Source organism: Onychomys torridus, chromosome 17, assembly GCF_903995425.1.
Source record: "Onychomys torridus chromosome 17, mOncTor1.1, whole genome shotgun sequence".
In the NCBI taxonomy this organism is placed as follows: domain Eukaryota; kingdom Metazoa; phylum Chordata; class Mammalia; order Rodentia; family Cricetidae; genus Onychomys; species Onychomys torridus.
In genome coordinates this window covers 10,370,471-10,388,446 of record NC_050459.1, presented here as the reverse complement: position 1 = coordinate 10,388,446, position 17,976 = coordinate 10,370,471, and the positions used below count along the sequence as shown (strand labels likewise).

Below are 17,976 nucleotides of genomic sequence, written 5' to 3'. Positions count from 1 at the left end.
CCTCAGCTTTGCTTGAGGTTAGTGCTGTACCGAACATTTTCCTTTGTTTCTACTCTGTAGTATTTTAGTGGTTACATACCATTCCATCAGGCAGTTAGGTTGCCGCTTAGCTGTTAGTTATTCAGATTATTTACAACATTCTTTCAACATTTGCTGATTGATTGGTGGGGAGGTGCCACAGCCTGCCTACATAGGTCAGAGGACACCTTGCAGGAGTTGACCTCCTTCCACAGTGTGGGTCCTGCACATCAAACTCTGGTGATCAGGACTGGTGGCAAGCACCTCTTACGTGCTGTGCCATCTCCCCAGCCCCCAACAGTGCTGTTTTGTTCAGTTTTTCTTGTTTTGAGACAGAGTTTCACTGTGTAGTTCTGACTGGCCTGGAACTTACTATGTAGAGCAAGCTAGTCTTGAACTCACAGAGATCCACCTGCTCTTGCCTCCTGAGTGCTGTAATTAAAGGTGTGCACCACCATACCTACCTCCAATCTATCTCTCTCTCTCTCTCTCTCTCTCTCTCTCTCTCTCTCTCTCTCTCTCTCTCTCTCTCTCTTTTGTTTTTTGTTTTTTTGTTTTTCGAGACAGGGTTTCTCTGTGTAGTTTTGGTGCCTGTCCTGGCTCTTACTCTGTAGACCAGGCTGGCCTTGAACTCACAGAGATCCGGCTGGCTCTGCCTCCCGAGTGCTGGGATTAAAGGTGTGCACCACCATCTGGCTCAACATTTCTTGAACTTGTTACCATATGAGTTAAAACTCTTTCGTTGGTAAATTTGTATGCATGTGGGTGTGCAATTGGGGGGTGGAGGCAGTGTACGTGTGCGTGCAAGTGCACACCACATATGTGCAGTGAAAAAGGGCAAACTCAGGTGTCATCCCTTGTACTGTCTGTCCACCTTTTGGAGACGGGGTTTTTCCCTGGCCTGCAGGCTGCCCATTAGGGTAGACTAACTGGCCAGCAAGCCCGAGGAACCTCGACTTTCCAAGCAGTAGAACTAGAGGTATGGACCACCATGCCCTGCTTCCAATCGTAGTCATTAACCCCCCGACACCTTCAGTCTTTAAGCAGTTACTTCCCTCATTTTTGAGGTCAGAGAAAAAAAATCTCTAATTCATTTTCTATCTTAGGAACTTCCTTCTAGAGAAATACATTGACCATTAAACCTGTATCATATTTTACGCTCAGTTTCACATTTTCTTGGAGGGATCCATAAAAAGCCATATGAAAATATGAAAATTCATCCCATTTAGTAGTTTTGACTTTTTCAAACTTATTTTCTAAAAAACCAGTATCAAAATAAATTAAAATTCATTTATTTTTAATTATTATTTTTAATAAACTAGTTAAACAAACGAAAACCACTTAATAGCCAAGTAGACTCTCTGTGAGTTTAAAAAAAAAAAGTGAGTAAACCAAGTTGCTCCCAGGCAATGGCCAAGGAGTTGGGTCCTTACCTTCCTGAGCTTTTCTGGAGAAAACTCTAAGCCAACAAGAAACAGGGTAAAGAAGACCCCAAATTCTCCCAGTGTCTCCACCTGCACAATAGACTGAAAAACAAGGAAGGAGAGTATTGAACGTTTTATGTACTTAGCCCAGGTTAGCAAGATATACAGAGGAATGTTCCCCAGCGCCCCCCAACAGTATGTTTTTTAAAAGTAAGTGAATTCTGTGAATTTCCCTTATATCTGAGATCTTTTTGACTTCCTGACTGTGCATGTGCACAGGCATGCACAGGCGTGCACATGCACACACACACTTTCTTGATTTGCCAGAGGAATATTTATTTTCATTACAGTTTCTACTGAGAAGCAGCTGTGGGCTTCACCGACTTTCAAATGTATGGCCACATCTGTCTTCGCTACACCTTTTCTCAGCCTCACCCCTCCCTCCCTCCCTCCCTCAGTCCCCCCCACATCCCTCCCACCCCCACCCCCACCCTCTACCCAAGGGAACAAGGAAGAGACACCAAAGCTGAGTTGAAGACAATTCACATTGACTTCTTGTTTGGATACGGGGAAGTTTTTCTTGCGAGGTGAATTTTTCACATTTGGCCACATCCCAGGGGTTTTATTATGTAAGGTTTGATAAATATATATTATATATCTTGACTCATTTGTCATTTGTTTTTAATAGTGTCAAATTAAATGAAAAGAACCAGGACAATGTGTTTAGGTTTTAATTTTTTCGAGTGTTCACGTGGTTGGTGCATCATCCTGAGTCAGCACGGACTGAGTGTGCAGCGTCCTTGCTCTGTGTCTGTGCATGCCTTCAGCCTTCCTCACTGCTCCGCCTGCACCACAGCTCCACTTTACCCCGCTGCTGTTGGGACACCATCGTGAGTCTGTCTTTCCATACGGGAACTTGTTCCCCTTACTGTTAAGCCAGATGTTATCTCCTTGACGTCTTCTTATTTTTATGCTTCCTTACTTCTATTTTCCTTTCATTTCTCTTCCCTTGTCTTGGTGAGACCATTGCTTCGAGGCCAGAACGATACACTTAAATCTCCATTTCTCAACTTCATAACGAAAGCCTATCGAGTTCCTACAGGGGCAAGTTACGGTTTGGGTTCTCCTGACTACATCCCACTGTTAGCGAGGATGCCCGTGGATCTTCCCTCGCAATCACGTTCACCTTCTCGTGGCACAGCGAGCGGACAGTGCTCACAGTACCCTGGTGCTGTGTGGCCCAGTGACTCTGACTTCACAGCTTGTTTGGGAGCGACCTCTGCTCCTGTGGGCCTGCTTTTACCTCTGCACTCTGGATGGGGAAGGGGTGAGGCAGAGGGGAGTTTCTCCTTGATCTTATTATACTGTTCCAAGTCAGTGGAAATATTTGTGCAGAATATGAGCCTGGGGCACAGTTCGCTGTGCTGTGAAGCCTTTGAGACCCTCACGGGACACAGGGCTGCCTCCAAATCAGGTTAACTTGTTCCTGGAAGGCGCCAGGCTTGAAGCCTGAGCAGGCTGGGCAGACAGTTCTTTTTCTGGCCAGAGATCATTTGCTATTAAGGTGAGTCTCCTGGCTGGGTGGCGGTGGTGCACGCCTTTAATCCCAGCACTCAGGAGACAGAGCCAGGCGCATCTCTGTGAGTTTGAGGCCAGCCTGGTCTACAGAGCGAGCTCCAGGACAGGCACCAAAACTACATAGAGAAACCCTGTCTTTTTTTTCTTTGAGCTGAGGATCAAACTCAGGGCCTTGTGCTTGCCAGGCAAGCACTCTACTACTGAGCTAAATCCCCAACCCCGAAACCCTGTCTCGGAAAGAAAAAAAAAATGATGAGTCTCCTGTGGTTGTCAGACTTCGGCCTGGGGAAGTCACAGAGCTCTTCTGAGCTGGTTCAAGGACTGTGAACTAGAGCAGCCTCTGGTCCCTGCACACTGCTTCCTTCCATTCCCTTAGGGGATCTCAGTGAAATGAGGAGGGTTCTGAGGCTGGTCCTGTGCTCTCTCTCCTGGATTAGTCCCTCCACGATGAACTCACAGCACCCACTCTGAGTTCCCTTTTCCCACTGTATACTTAAGTGACATACTCAAAAATGCCCAGGAACCCTTTCGTTCCTGCCAGAATGTCTTTATTTACATAAAATTTCACTGAGACCAACGTTTGCAGCTGACTTATTATTGTCTGAATGTTAGTCTGGACAATCCAGGCCATCATAATACCAGAAATGCAATTTTTTAATAGTAATATAATTTAAAGAGACAGATAGCCTGTCATCAAGCCACCTTGCATCAAGAAATGCAACATTCCCATGGATTAAAAAATGCATCAAGGGCCTCTTGAGTCTTTTCACTGACTCAAACTCAGATTTGTTAGTGTTTGTTCATGTTTGGTTTCCATCTTGTTAGACACTGAAACAGTGAGAATTATGCTTACCTTAATACTGTTTAGTCCGGAAGGCCCCAGGAGCACACCACAAATTATATACCCAAACATCGTGGGCAGTCCTATTGCTGTGCACAGCCAGCCACAAGGTAAGGACAGCATTCCTATGGTCACGATGTCCTAACACAGAAAGGAAAAATAGCAAGAGCGGCTGACTGTGAGGGTGGCAGGGGACGTCTCATCTCATGAGACTAAAAAGCAATTGATGAAAGTCAGGGGCTAACCCTCACTGCTGCTGTGTCTTAAACTGTGTTCTCAGAGATGAAGTTCAATTCTGAACAGGTTTGTCTCCTTGTTCAAGCTCTCTCTAAAAAACATTCTATGACCCGTGACTACTTGAATTCCACTGAGTGTTTCGGTTCCAGGGCCCTAAGAGCTTACATGTTAATTCATGGGACCTTCACCGCTGGATTTCTCACTACTCAGTAACTGATGCGGTAAGATCCAGCACGGTGCTGAAACCCCCGGGTGAGTGAGACTTGGAACGGGGTATTTATCCAGTCTCCAGTGTTTCATAGAGAGTATGTGTTCATCACAAAAGGAGGAGAAGAGAACCTTTCAGAGGAGCTCTGACCTCCAGGGAAGAAATCCTATTTCTGCTATAAGCCTGTCTTTGGCAGATTTTAACAATGCCCTGGTAGATAAGCCTGTCAGCTACAGAGTCGGCTCGGGAGGCCATTCTAGTCATAACCATGGACAGCAGCAGCACCTGACATGCGCTTGGTTCTCCAGTGAGAATTAGCACCTGGGAGGAGGCCCTGGGCATCCTGTCTTCTCTGCCCATCAAGGGAGGCTGTTTAGAACTCAAACGTGGTGCTGTCTCCTGTGATCCCTGCACTCAGGAGGCTAAGGCAGGAAGGCTGCCGGGATGTCAAGGCCAAACTGCACTCCCTAGTGAGCTCCAGGCCAGCCCAGGCTCCATGGTGAGAGTCCATCTCAACAAAAGAAAACAAGACAAGAAAGGCTTCTGAAAGAAGAGATGGATGGAAGTTCCCCAGTGGAGCCTCTGACGGCAAGAAGGCTGGCATCGGGTCTGAGGCAGCTCAACCCCTAGGGCCAGCCCCAGGCTGATGGCCACGGCTTGCCTTTATGAAGTGGTGGTCTGCACGAGGGATAGTGGAATCTCGGGGCTTGGTCAGAATATACTGGTTGTTCTGGGAGTCGATAAGCATGCTGAGACCCAGGCCATCCTCCACTTCCCGCTTCGTGATATTCTGCTTGGAACTGGCCTCCTCTTCCTCCACTCTCAGAACTGCCTCGAAGTTGACCCCTTTGACCTGGAAGAGTAACCGATGTCATACAATTAGAACTAAATGTGTTCACACCAACATTTAAAGAATCAGGACTGTAGCCGGGCGGTGGTGGTGCACGCCTTTAATCCCGGCACTTGGGAGGCAGAGGCAGGAGGATCTCTGTGAGTTCCAGGCCAACCTGGTCTACACAGGGAGTTCCAGGACAGGCTCTAAAGTTACACAGAGAAAACTTGCCCCTCAAAAAAAAAAAAAAAAAAAAAAAAAAAAAAAAAAAAAATCTGCAAGAGTAACTGAAGTGTTTTAGTGTTCTGTGACAAAAAGATCAGTAATGTTAAGTCTGGGGTCAGGGTCTGGAATCCCAGCTCATGAAGGTAAGGCATAAGGATCCCAAGTTCAAGTCCTCCCTAGGTTCCAGAACGAATTCAAGGGTAGCACAGGCAACCTGGCAAGATCCCCTCTCATAATAAATAAAAGTGGAGAGAAGGCTGGGTGTGTAATCCAGTAGTATGGCACTTTTCCAGAAATGTGCACAGCCCTGGGTTCAAGACCCAGTACTTCCAACAAACAAAACAAATAAACCCAATAGTATCCACTGGCCAGAATCAGGGAATTTTCCAACTAAAGAATTTAGGGGTAAAAATATTAGGACTTATGCTACTTCCAGACATCTAATTTCCTTATGGTATATTCTTTCAAATGTTTATAGCTTTAGAAATAACTAGAAGCTCTTCTCCGAACCCAAAAAGAATTAAGCACCGCTTTCCTTCCCTGTTTCCTATTCTCCCCACACACATCTGCATTTACTTTAATTTGTTTTTACTCCATGACCGTTTATAGGTCCACCCAAGACCCACCATTCTTGACGACAGTATGAATTTTCCCTTACCATGAGAAGCCGGAATCCTATTTCTGCTATAAGCCTGTCTTTTGCAGAATTTAACAGATGTCCCGGTAGCTAAGCATTAAAACTCAACCACCCAAAATCCTGAGTTTAGAGTCCCAACCCAAGCTGGGTGGCAAAGCTAGGGCCTGAGACAAGCCATTTACACAGGAGTGAGTGTAACGGTTACAAGAGAAGGCAGAACAGCTAGCTCACTTCTGAGGACACGCCATATTAATTTCAACAGGGCGCAGAAGTGTTGTAGCGTATCCTCCATCTCAGCTTCCCTCAGACACACAGGTGAACATCTCGAGCGTGTTGGGGCCCATGCTCGTCATAATGGCTCAGCAGGTGGAGGGGCCACTCTGGAGTGCTGCTTACTGATTTATTGTCATCGAAGGCATGCTCCTCTATCTCCTCCTCCAAACGGTCGGCAGCCTTCCTCACGTCTTCCAGGATCTCGTCAAGCATGGATAGACTCTTGTTCCGATGCTGCATGTTTTTAAGGGCTTCCACTTGGTGTTTCTCAGCAGCAAGAAGCTCCACATATTCTGTCTCTTCCTAATGATTTGTAAGATGAAGCTTTGGTGAGGGTCACACACCAGGACATGACTTCCTCACGTCCACTAAAGGCTCTGATCTGGATTAGATCTGCAAGTTTTCTAGGTTAATGGGCCATTCGTACAGGTGCAACTCTATCTCTAACCAGCAGAGGGAGTCAAGCATCCGAAACTGCTCAAATACACTGAACTTAGCAAAAAACGTGCTGCGGGGTGGGATGACACACTAGGCGACACAGGGGACTGGATGCGACAGCAAACCAGCTTGCTCTGGGCTAACACGAGACCATGTGCTGCCCACAGCAATACTGCAAGGCATTGTGGTACCATGCATGAAGCACAGATACACGTGGCACTTGAGCTACTTTCTGAGTTCACAGGTAGAGGACTACCCAACCCTAGTCAGTTTGAGTTGAGCGCTAGGATTTACATGACATGGGTAGGAGCCTCCTAGAAGCAATGATGGCACACACAGGCTACAAGACAGGTACTCCCTCCAGCCAGCCTTCCTAATTGTGTGCGTCACCTCACCCCGAACTCCCATCCCGACAGATCCCTAGCCCGCGCAGGTTCCCCGCAGACTGGCGGCTGACCTTGATGGCGGCCTCCCTCAAAGCCTCCAGCCTTTGCTTGCTGCTCTCTTTCATGTTGACCACGTCTCTGTAATCCCCCTGCAGGGCCCGCTGCAGTCCGTAGATGGCCTGGAAGACCGAGTTTTCGCTCTCGTTCAGTTCTTTCTGGAAGATCTCAAACGTGTGCACCTGGAAGAGCCTCTCCTCCCCCGACAGGCTGGTGTCCTTCTCCGCCGCTCTGATGGCATTCTTCAGTTTGTTCAGGACCACGTTCTTCTGCCGCAGGAGCCCCGTGAGCCTCCGGCAGCTGTCCAGGACCCACTGCTTCCTCTGAGTGGCCGTGGCGCCCTTCCCCCGGTGTAACTTGATGGCATGTTTGGCCACCTCCTCGTGCTCGGCAGCACTGGCTATCATCAGGTGGAAGAACGGAAGCAGCATCCAGAAGAGACTCTCATCCAGGACCTTCATGGTCCAAGGACGAGGGGCCGGCTGTGGGGTCTTCCGCTACATCCAGCCTGCATCTTACACACGCATTCTCAGCTGAAAAGCAAATGTGACAGACACTACATCAACTTCTGAACTTACTGGATTCGGATGACCACCAAATCATGAATATTAAAGGACCGTAAGTGGAAAGTGAGGGAAGTTCATCTGACTTCACAGACTATCTATCTATCTATCTATCTATCTATCTATCTATTTATCTATCTGTCCATTTATTTCCAAGATATGGTTTCTCTGTGTAGTTTTGGTGCCTGTCCTGGATCTTGCTCTGTAGACCAGGCTGGCCTCGAACTCACAGAGAGCCGCCTGCCTCTGCCTCCTGAGTGCTGGGATTAAAGGCATGTGCCACCACCGCCCAGCTACAGACAATTTTAAAAGTTGAAAACATAGCCTCTCCAGATAAAATGTTGCATGCCTGTCATCCCAGGATGTCAATGAGGAAAAAAGAAAGATTGAATTGGGAGTTCAAGGCCAGCTTAGGACACATAATGTCTTGTCTCAAAACAACCAACAGTAAGTAAACCACATATAGCTTCATAAACTGACCATGTGTGAAAGACAAAAACTATTCTACTTAAGAGGAACCACATGCTGGGTGGTGGTGGTGGTGGTGGTGGTGGTGGTGGTGGTGGTGGTGCACGCTTTGATCCCAGCACTCGGGAGGCAGAGGTAGATAGATCTTTGTGAGTTCAAGGCCAGCCTGGTCTACAGATTTCCAGGACAGCCAGGGCTACACTGAGAAATCCTGTCTCAAAAAACAAACAAACAAAAAACAGTAGAAAAAAAAATCACCTTTCCCATCATGTGGGAAGCCACTGTCTTCTGAGGCACTGAGTGGTATGCTCTGCCACTCTGTCTGCTCTCCAAATCCTTTTGGAGTATTGTCAATTTTCCCATGTCAGCCATAGCAGACATGAGAATTTTTAAAAATTCGCAAACGTCTGACCAGGCCTGGAACTCTAGGACTTAACCAAATGTTCAAACCTTTTCCACCACTGAATTTCCACTGAAATTCAGTCTCATTCTCTTTTCCTCTGAAGGGACACCTAACACAAACATATCAGTGTTTGTGTGTGTGTGTGGGGGGGGGGGGGGGCAGAGAACCTGGTTTCGGAAGTCGAGTTTTGGGGTGTGAGGAAGGTCTTGGTGCCAGCGGCAGCTGAGGTGGCCAGAAGACACTGCCCCGGGCAGGTGAAAGCAGTTTGTTTTCGAAGCTGGTGGCTGCAACACTCAGTAATGGCCACTGAGAAAGAATGACTTTGGAGGCTGAAAAACAGACCGCAGAAAAAGCAGATTAGAGAGGTCCAGTAAGTTAAACTCTAGGAGTCACACATGGAATCGGCTGAACATGGAACCCCTGGTCACAAGGAGTTATGGCCAGCATAGCACCTAACACAATTTCTAGCTCACAGGAAACCGCAGAACACTGACAAAGCCCATCTGATCTCTGAACAGAGCCTCCAGGTGAACGCCATGCCTGTAAGACCTCCTCCACCCACAATCACGCCAGCATTTCATCTCCCTGGGAATGTGCCTCCTAAAACACATATCCATTCACTGCTCACCCCAGTGACTTTCCAAACAAGCAGGCTGGCCGCACCACAAATAAAGGGAGGCATTTCTAGAGACTGCATCTGGCAAAACCAGGAAGGGAAGCCAATGGAGACAGGCTAACAAAAAACAAACATGAGAACTCTGATCTCTGAGTTCGAGGCCAGCCTGGTCTACAGAGTGAGTTCCAGGACAGCCAGGGCTGCACAGAGAAACCCTGTCTCAGAAAACAAACAAACAAACAAAAGATGAGAACTTTAAAACCCTAGAAGCCTGGTCATTTAGTGAGGGCTGCTACATGCAAGTGATTCACCACGTTGATTCTAAAAATGTACTGTTTCTCTAAACCCCACGGCCAAAGCAACTTGTGGAGGAGACACACGGGTTATTTGGCTTGTGCTTCCAAATCACTGTTCATCATTGAAAGAAGTCAAAATAGGAACTCAAACAGGGCAGGAACCTGGAGGCAGGAGCTGAGGCAGAGGCCATGGAGGGGTGCTGCTTACTGGCTTGCTCATCATGGCTTGCTCAGCCTGCTTGCTTATAGAACCCAAAACCCCAGCCCAGGGATGCCCCCACTCATAATGAGCGGGTTCTTCCCCATCAATCACTAATTAAGAATATCTCCTACAGGCTTTCATACAGCCCAATCTTATGAAGGCATTTTCTTAATTAAGGCTCCCTCCTCTCAGGTGATTTTCCCTTGTGTCAGGTTGACTTAAAACTAGGCAGCACACTGTTAAACGGTCAGAATAACGATGAAAATCACCAAGACCATATTCTGGTTGAAAGCAAACATGTCAGCTGCTTGCGGCTGGCTAGGGATGCATGGAGGAAGAACTCATTGCTGCAGGAGCTTTACAGCATGCCAGTGTCAACATGACTTTACCACACAGGTCACCAGTTCAAAGCAAACTGACTACTTCCTCCTTCCTGGCAATAAACCGGATCTGTCACCTCTAGGCCTCCCGCAGTGGCCACCCTTCTCCTGTTCCCAAGGGGCGTAGTCCCTCCTTTAGAAGGACATACTGTGTGGTCTTTCAGAGAGGGCAGGGACCTGGGATCCCTTTTTTATGTTTCTTACCACTCGCCCCCACAACCAAGATCTCCAAATGTGGGGCCAGGCGGTGGCGGCGGCGGCCCACACCTTTAATCCCAGCACTCGGGAGGCAGAACCAGGTGGATCTCTGTGAGTTCGAGGCCAACCTGGTCTACAGAATGAGTTCCAGGACAGGCTCCAAAACAACACAGAGAAACCCTGTCTCGAAAAAAACAAAAAACAACAACAACAACAACAAACACAAAAACAACAAAAAGATCTCCAAGTGTTATTATTTTATCGATCTTGTGCTTCAGAAAAACAGTGTGTGTGAGAATGGCATATTACACCCATTTCTGCTTCCTTCCTCAGCCAGGTTCCTGAGATCAGTTGTCCTTCCAGCTCAAATAGGAGGGAGTTAATTTTTACGACAACTTTTTGAGGATTCAGTTGTGCAAACAGTAATATTTTTCATAAAAGATACTTATAACATGAACGTGATATTGAAATTATCTAGGTACCCTTAAAATACAAATGACACCTTTTACATAAGTTCATTTTACTTTACTTTAAAACCTGCCTACAAAATCCTATGGACTACAAAATTATAGTATAAAAATTTAGTAAATTACTAAACAATTTTAGTTTGTTATTTTTAATTACTAAAAAGACATTTTGATAACAGGTGTGATGGCGTAGATTTATAATCCCATTACTCAGGAAGCTAAGCTAAGGCAGAAAAGCCAGGAGTTCAAGATCACTAGGGACTACATATTAATTTTAGGCTAGCCGGGACTACATAAGAAGAGTGTATTTTCCCAAAAAAGCAATAATGATAATAATAAAATGGAAAGACATGCTGGCTTTCTGTAATATTGAAGAGCCACATACAACAGCTTGGAGAGATGGCAACACTGACTGGAAATATCCCCCAAAAGGCAAAACAATGTCAAGTCTACTTACTGTTTTCAAAATGGTAAGTGATGGGGATACAGTTAGATGAACGGTTGTTAGGGTAAGGAGCAGGAGGTGGTTATGGCTGCAAAAGTAGAAGAGGTCCCCAAGAGCTAGACAGGCCTGGACCAGATGAGGGCAAAGATGCTTATCCACACTTCCTCACCTGGGGCTCGCACAGCTAGGCAATCTGCACAACATCCCAAATTTGACTGCTAGCAACTTTCTGCCTATGTACAGCCCAGAGGGCGAAGTGCTGTCCCTGAAGAAACCAAGTGAAGGGTCTACTCCACCTAATTTTTATTAGTCTTAAAACTGCACTGGAATCTACAGTCATCTCAAGACAGGTTTTATAAATATTAGTCATTAAATTTTTAGATTTATTTATTTTATATGTATGAGTGTTTTGCCTACAGGTATGTCTATGTACTATATGTGTGCCTGGTGTCCATGGAGGTTAGATGAGCATGTCAGATCTGCTGGAACTGGAGTTACAGATGGTTGTCAGCAGCCATGTGGGTGCAGGGAATCAAACCCAGGTCTTCTAGAAGAGCAGTCAGTGCTCTTAACTGCTGAGGCAACTCAAAACACTAAGCCACCACGGTTTTACATTCAAATGAGGAAAATGCACAGAAACAGAGATGTTTTTTCTCTTATTTTTGGTTTTGTTGTTGCTTGTTTTTGAGGCAGGGTCCAAGGTCTCTCTGTGTAGTTCTCGCTGTCCTGGAACTTACTCCGTAGACTAAATCTGGCTTCAAACTCAGAGATCCCCCTGCCTCTGCTTCCCAAGTACTGGAATTCAAGGTGGGTGACTATATGCCTGGCTTTTTTTTTTTCTTTTTGGTTGAGGAAGAAACTTTCTGGGAGTCAAACTCGTGGCTACTCTTCATTTAGAACAGCAACATCAGTTCTTCCAGCATAAGGGTCACATCATTGTCCAGGCACAGTGATTCATTCCTATAATCTCAGCTGTGAGTTCAAGGCCAGCCTGGGCTACAGAGTGAGTTCTAGGACAGGCTCCAAAGCTGCACAGAGAAACCCTGTCTCGAAAAGCCAAAACCAAAACAAAACAAAACACAAGAACCATAAAACTTACTTCAACACTTATTAAGAAGAAAAAAATCTTATTTTTCATTTTTGAAATACTGTGTTACCACATAAGCCAGGCTATTTTCAGGCTCCGCAGTCTCCTACCTCAGCCACCAAAGTAGTTCTTTATAAGAGTACATCTGAGTAGGTTGAAGAGGAAGAGGTGGGTGAGACAGAAAAATCTCAACGGGGAAAATTACTGAATTCAACCCTTTAGCTTAAAGCCATTTATTTATTTATTTATTTACTTATTTATATTTATTTTTGAGACAGTCTCACTCTGTAGCCCTGGCTGACCTTGAACTCACAGAGATCTGACTGTCTCTGCCTCTCAAGTGCTGGGATTAAAGGTGTGCTCTACCAACAGCCAAGCCCATTTTAAATTCTACAGAACATTGGAAAAGAGCACCTATACCCCCATAAACCCAACAGGTAGTTGGCACACATGAAGCATATTATTCATACCTAATCACTACAAGAAGTAGAGAACAAGAAAGAGGAAGTAAATGAAAAGATCATTCTTGTGATCCCTCAAAAAAGTTTTAAAGTTTAACTTTTAGGCAGGGGAAGGGGGCATGTCCAGTTGGCCAATCCTTGAAACTACTTTGGAAAAAAAACAAAACAAAACATAATATGGAAGAGGAATAGGATGTCATGAACCAAAGAAAGGTGAGACCAGAGCGTCTTGATGGTGTCCAAAGGGCTGTTCAAATGGCTACAGAGAAAGGACACAGCACCTAGCCTGCTGCCTTTGCTTGCTCTTTCTTTAGCTAGGGAGGCCGAGGAGGAGAAAAAGACTGTGAAGAAAGAGGCCCTTTCTTTCATCGGCAGCAAATATTTCTCTGGTAAGTAAGCAGACCTACACTACGCCCCAGACAGACGAGCTGGATGCTGAGAATAACGCCACTAGGCTCTATGTATGTGGTCCTACCCTTCTTTCAAGAGTTGGCTGACGCTGCAAAGCAGCAGCGAGGGGCTGGAGCCAGAGGTTAACCCAGTGTGCTAGGGTGACCTTCCAGGTCACTATCAACTTCCTTGATTGTTACACAAACAAACAAACAAACTCCTACACCTAAATGAAGAATTAAGAATTCTTGGGGAACCTGCAAGCCCATCTTGGTTGCTTGTTGACTATGACACCTCCCGGGCTGTATAAGCTTAATTCAAGGGTTGCAGGGCACCGCACTTCCTTATGAAAAACAATCTTGGGGTGTCCGTTTCCAGGTATACCTTTAAAAAGAGGCTGTCTGCCTCAGTACCCCACAGGGCAGGACCCAGAATCGACACAAAATTTTAGGGACGAGCAAAAACGGGAGGCTCAGAGAACTGAACCGTCCAGTCTGAGTGAAGTCTTGGAAAGGGGAGTCCCCCAAGAAAAGAAGCCACTGGAAAGGGGAACTTCCCGGGAAGGAGCACCCCACAGGAAAGTGGACAGAGGGGGCCCCCAAGGAAGGATCCCCCTTTGGAAGAGACAAACCGTGAAGGACCCCTGGGTAGGAGTCCCCAGGATTGAGCTCCCCGGAAGGGGACCCCGATGGAGCGAGTCTCAGGACAGGAGTCCGGCACCCGCAGAGCTCACCCCGATGGAGGAGGCCGCTCTCTGGACATGAGACCTCAGCATCACTGTCCCCGATCGGGAGCTCCACGGCGCAGCGAGCAGGACAGACGTGGACCTGCCCACATCCCTTTCATGGGCGTGGGACCAGGACACGGAGGACGACACCGCCCTCTTCTTACTTCAGGCTATTCTGACGTGCAGCTGAAAACTAGTCGCGGCCCCTTTAAGCAGGCTGCCGATGGACAGCTCCGTCGGCCCTCGCGCGGCGCGACGCACGCCGGGAACTGTAGTTTCTAGAGCCGGCCGGCCAGTCTCCTTCTAGTAGGTGCGTAGCCTCAGAGCCAGAAAACAGCAACGGCCTCCGAAAGAGAGGTCACGGTTTGCCCAAAACGCCGCGCCTCGGACAGGAAAGGCGCCTATCTGCACTGCACTCAGAGAGCCGGAGACTGGGCGAGGGTGCCAGTCTGCCAAAGTGAGCGTCAGTATACTGCGCCTGCGCAGAGAACCTGCTGCTAGCCGCGGCGGCGTTCGCCTGCGCAGAGGAGAGCGGCGTGCGCTTGCGCAGAAAATTGAAGCCGCTTCGGCAGCGTTGGGGAGCATGGTAGGTGGCGGGGTTTGCGCTTGGCAGGTGCGGCCAGGGCCGGGCGCGGAGGTCACCGCTCTGTGCTGGCTTCAGGATAGCTGAACTGAGGAGGCCGGGCGTCCCCGTCGGGGTGTGGAGGGAGGGGCACGGTTGACCGGGAGAGGCATGACCCTGCCCGTAAGGTGTGAGCAGCCCCGTTGGGTCTCAGGGAGGGCAACGGCGCCTGATCGGCCCAGGGCTGACCGGACCGGAGGGCGGGACGGGGCAGAGAGTGAGTCGGGTGACACCTGCCCGGTGGGCGGAGCCGACCCGCGGCGTGAGTGGACAGTGACGCCGACGGGGGCGGAGCTGGCCGAGCTCTGCAAGCTCTCGGTCCGCCCAGGTTTCTGGACGAGATGGAAGGAAGCAGTCCCGGGGAGGTGGTGCGCGAGGCTCTGCGGGGTGAGGATGGCTTGCGATCCGCGCAGCTGGCGCCGGGAGAGGATGTCACCGGTTGCCCGCTCTCTTCCAAAGCCAAAATCAGTCTGGGGCTCCTGGAGACGGGGAGAGACTGGCAGGTTGCCGGGGTAGAGGGGGGTTAGCCGAGTAGGGCTGTGCAAAGGCCTAGACCGCGCGCGGGAGGGACCCTTGACAGCCCCATTCTCTGGACCTCGGGGTAGCCTTGCTCTGAGAAGCTGCGGGCGTGGATGGGAGCCCAGGAAGACAAGTTTTGTCTCTGTCCCTAGAGCGGTGTCTGTGTAGGGGAAAGCAGAGGGCTGAGAACCTCTTAGAGAGACAAGAGAGGGTGGAAGGGATACCGAGAAGGGTGAGGCTGGAAAACTAGAAGGTATGAGCCCAGAAACCAAGAAATAATGAAGAAGAGCAGCCGAATGACTCCTCTGACCAGCAGCTAGCAGACCCAGCGGCCAAGCCACTCACGTATGCATTCGAACAGGAACTTAACGTGGGAAGGAAATATGGGAGGCTGAAGATCCGGAAGCATTTGGATTTAACGACCCACTCTCCAGGCCTGCATATGCCAAAGCACAGTCAAACCTAAAGTGGGCCACAAATTGATTTGATCAAATGGTTGTCCTGTGAGCCTAAGAGGAGTTGTCTCTGGAAGGACATTTTACAGATGCTTTTAAAATCTTACATAGGAGCACCTTTGTGCCCGAATTGTGTGCTATTTTTACAAGATAACTCATCAAGCGTTTGAAGTTCCAGCTTCCCACTATTCAGAAGGTCACCTGTTCTGTTCCATGCCAGCTTCAGCCGTTCAGAAGGTCCACTTGTCCTGTTTTCTGTATTCAATTGCTGAAACAGTTCTGAACAGCTACTGTTGGATGTGAGGAACTGTGTTGAGCTCTGTGGGAAACTATGAAAACACTAACCAGTGACTTTAGGCACTTGTAACAGTGGTCTACTGTAAATTTAATTTTGAAACATCTGAAAGTGATGCAGATGAGCTATTGGAAATGTTAGGCAAAGAACACACCCAAGAGGTTGTCGCTGAAGGAGCTCCACCTGTCTCTTCCTGAAGTGGTTTTCTTAGAGGGAAATTTTTTTTTTTTCAATTTAATTGACCGAAAGGGTTAACACAAGTAAAATCTACCACTCCAGGCTGAAGTGATGGCTCAGCGGTTAAAAATAATCTGAGTTCTGTTCTCAAACTCAGCATCAGGCAGCTTAATCGCCTGTAACTCCAGCTTCAGGGCATCCAGTGTACTCTTCTGGCATCTGTGGGGCATATACGTGCCCGTGTGTGTGTGTGTGTGTGTGTGTGTGTGTGTGTGTGTGTGTGTGTGTGTATGTGTAGCCTGGCATGCAGACACACATTTTAAATCCCATCATTTGGGAGTCAGAGGCATCAGATCTCAGAGTTCAAGGCCAGCCTGGTCTACATAACAAGTTCCAGGCCAGGCTACATAGTGAGACCTGGTCTCAAAATAAGTTTTTTTTTTAAATATCATTTCCAGGAATAGTTCTAATAATAATAGCCAATTCTTGAGGTCAACTGGACTCTCCCAGTTTTTATTTCAAGACTTTTGTACGTTTTAGGAGCCAGTGAGATGGTTTTGCAGGTAAGGGCACCTGCCACCAAGCCTGATGACCTGAGTTCAATCCCCAGAATCCATATGGTAAATAAGGAAAACCAACAATACAAGTTGTTTTCTGACCTACACACACACAAACACATTGTGGCATATGCACAGAAAATAAATAAGTTAATGTAAGGAATTACACTAAAAAATTCTGTGCATTTTAAAACACTAAAATAATGAAACATGGAAAATGCTCTCTAGTACTTTGGTTCCCATTAAAGTTAAGCTTTAATGGAAGTCACTTGCCTGAGTAGACCTTGACATGTATTTCTCATCTACTACATGGATGGACTTGAAACTCTTATTTTCCTGTAAATTTTTAATCTATAAGCCATTTTTCTTACCAATTCTCCTTCCCATTGAACCTGAGTTCTTGTAGCTTTTTGGTTTTTTTGGTTGGTTGGTTGGTTTTTTGAGACAGGGTTTCTCTGTGTAGCTATACCTGTCCTGGAACTCATTCTGTAAACCAGCTGGCCTCGAACTCACACAGACCTGCCTGCTTCTGCCTCCCGAGCGCTGAGATTAAAGGTGTACACTGCCACCGCCTGGTTTCTCTTAGCTGGTTTTTAAAGCACTCTCTAGATTTAGTGCTGATTATTAAAACTGGAGAAAAGGCTCAGCAGTTAAGAGGACCCAGATTTGGTTTCCATCACCCACACAGCAGCTCACAACTGTCTGTAACTCCAATTGCAGGGGATCTGTCACCCTCTTCTGGCTTTCATGGACACCAGACATGCAGATATGCGCATAAAATTAAAATAAACCTTATAAAAATATTTTTTATTGTGAGGCAGACATGTGGAGGTCAGAAGACATCTGTGGTATCAGCTCTCTCCTTCCCCCTTCTCATGGGTTCTGGAGATTGAACACAGGTTGTCAGGCTTGTGGGGTGAGCACACTGAGCCACTTTGCCAGGCCCTTTTTTGGGGGGAGCGGGTGCGAGGTGGGTGGAGGATCTCACTAACACTAACTGGTCAGGAATTCATTATGTAGACCAGGCTGTCCCCAGACTCACAGAGCTTGATCCTCCTCTGCCCTCCCAAGTGCTGGGACTAAAAGCATGAACTACCATGCCGGTATCCTGATATCATTCTTTAATGACAGTCTATAGAGGCTGATGTCAAACTATGTGAGTGCTGCCAACACCTTGCTCTTCCTTCATGGGTGCCGCTGCTACTCCCGCTGGACCTTGGCCCTCCCTTGAGGTCTGCACTTGGTGGGGGTGTCCTATAATAGGTCAATTTTAATCGATCGAAGGGAGGTCTGTTTACGTTCCTGTCTGCACTCTGCCCACTCTTTAACTAACATAGAGGTCATTCAGAACCTCTTTGAGTGCCTGATGTATACTTGCATCTATCACCTAATGCTCTTTGCACTAGATGTAGTTCTCAACCTATGGGTCACGACCCCCTTTGGGAGTCAAACAACCTTTTCCCCAGGGTCACAAATCAGCTATCCTGCATGCCA

At 47.5% G+C, this 17,976-nt stretch overlaps 2 protein-coding genes across 7 annotated transcripts in view; one reads left to right on the top strand and one right to left on the bottom strand.

Annotated features, from left to right (window-relative positions):
* The window catches only part of Tmco3 (transmembrane and coiled-coil domains 3), a 41,465-nt gene extending 27,131 nt beyond the window's left edge, over positions 1 to 14,334 (bottom strand). For both annotated transcript variants that reach the window (XM_036209288.1, XM_036209290.1), the window contains exons 1-7: positions 13,864 to 14,334; positions 8,756 to 8,917; positions 7,169 to 7,687; positions 6,397 to 6,576; positions 4,968 to 5,159; positions 3,874 to 4,002; positions 1,452 to 1,544 (exon numbers count right to left, since the gene is read on the bottom strand). In XM_036209288.1, the coding sequence (XP_036065181.1) occupies positions 1,452 to 1,544; positions 3,874 to 4,002; positions 4,968 to 5,159; positions 6,397 to 6,576; positions 7,169 to 7,615 (1,041 nt within the window). In that variant the 5' untranslated portion in view covers positions 7,616 to 7,687; positions 8,756 to 8,917; positions 13,864 to 14,334. The remainder of the gene's footprint in view (positions 1 to 1,451; positions 1,545 to 3,873; positions 4,003 to 4,967; positions 5,160 to 6,396; positions 6,577 to 7,168; positions 7,688 to 8,755; positions 8,918 to 13,863) is intronic.
* Dcun1d2 (defective in cullin neddylation 1 domain containing 2) overlaps positions 14,142 to 17,976 on the top strand; it is a 27,944-nt gene continuing 24,109 nt past the window's right edge. For 2 of the 5 annotated variants that reach the window (XM_036209294.1, XM_036209293.1), the window contains exon 1: positions 14,142 to 14,443. In XM_036209294.1, the coding sequence (XP_036065187.1) occupies positions 14,441 to 14,443 (3 nt within the window). In that variant the 5' untranslated portion in view covers positions 14,142 to 14,440. Of the gene's footprint in view, positions 14,444 to 14,602; positions 14,867 to 17,976 lie in introns of those variants that run through there. The other 3 variants (XM_036209297.1, XM_036209296.1, XM_036209292.1) reach the window with 2 other exon arrangements.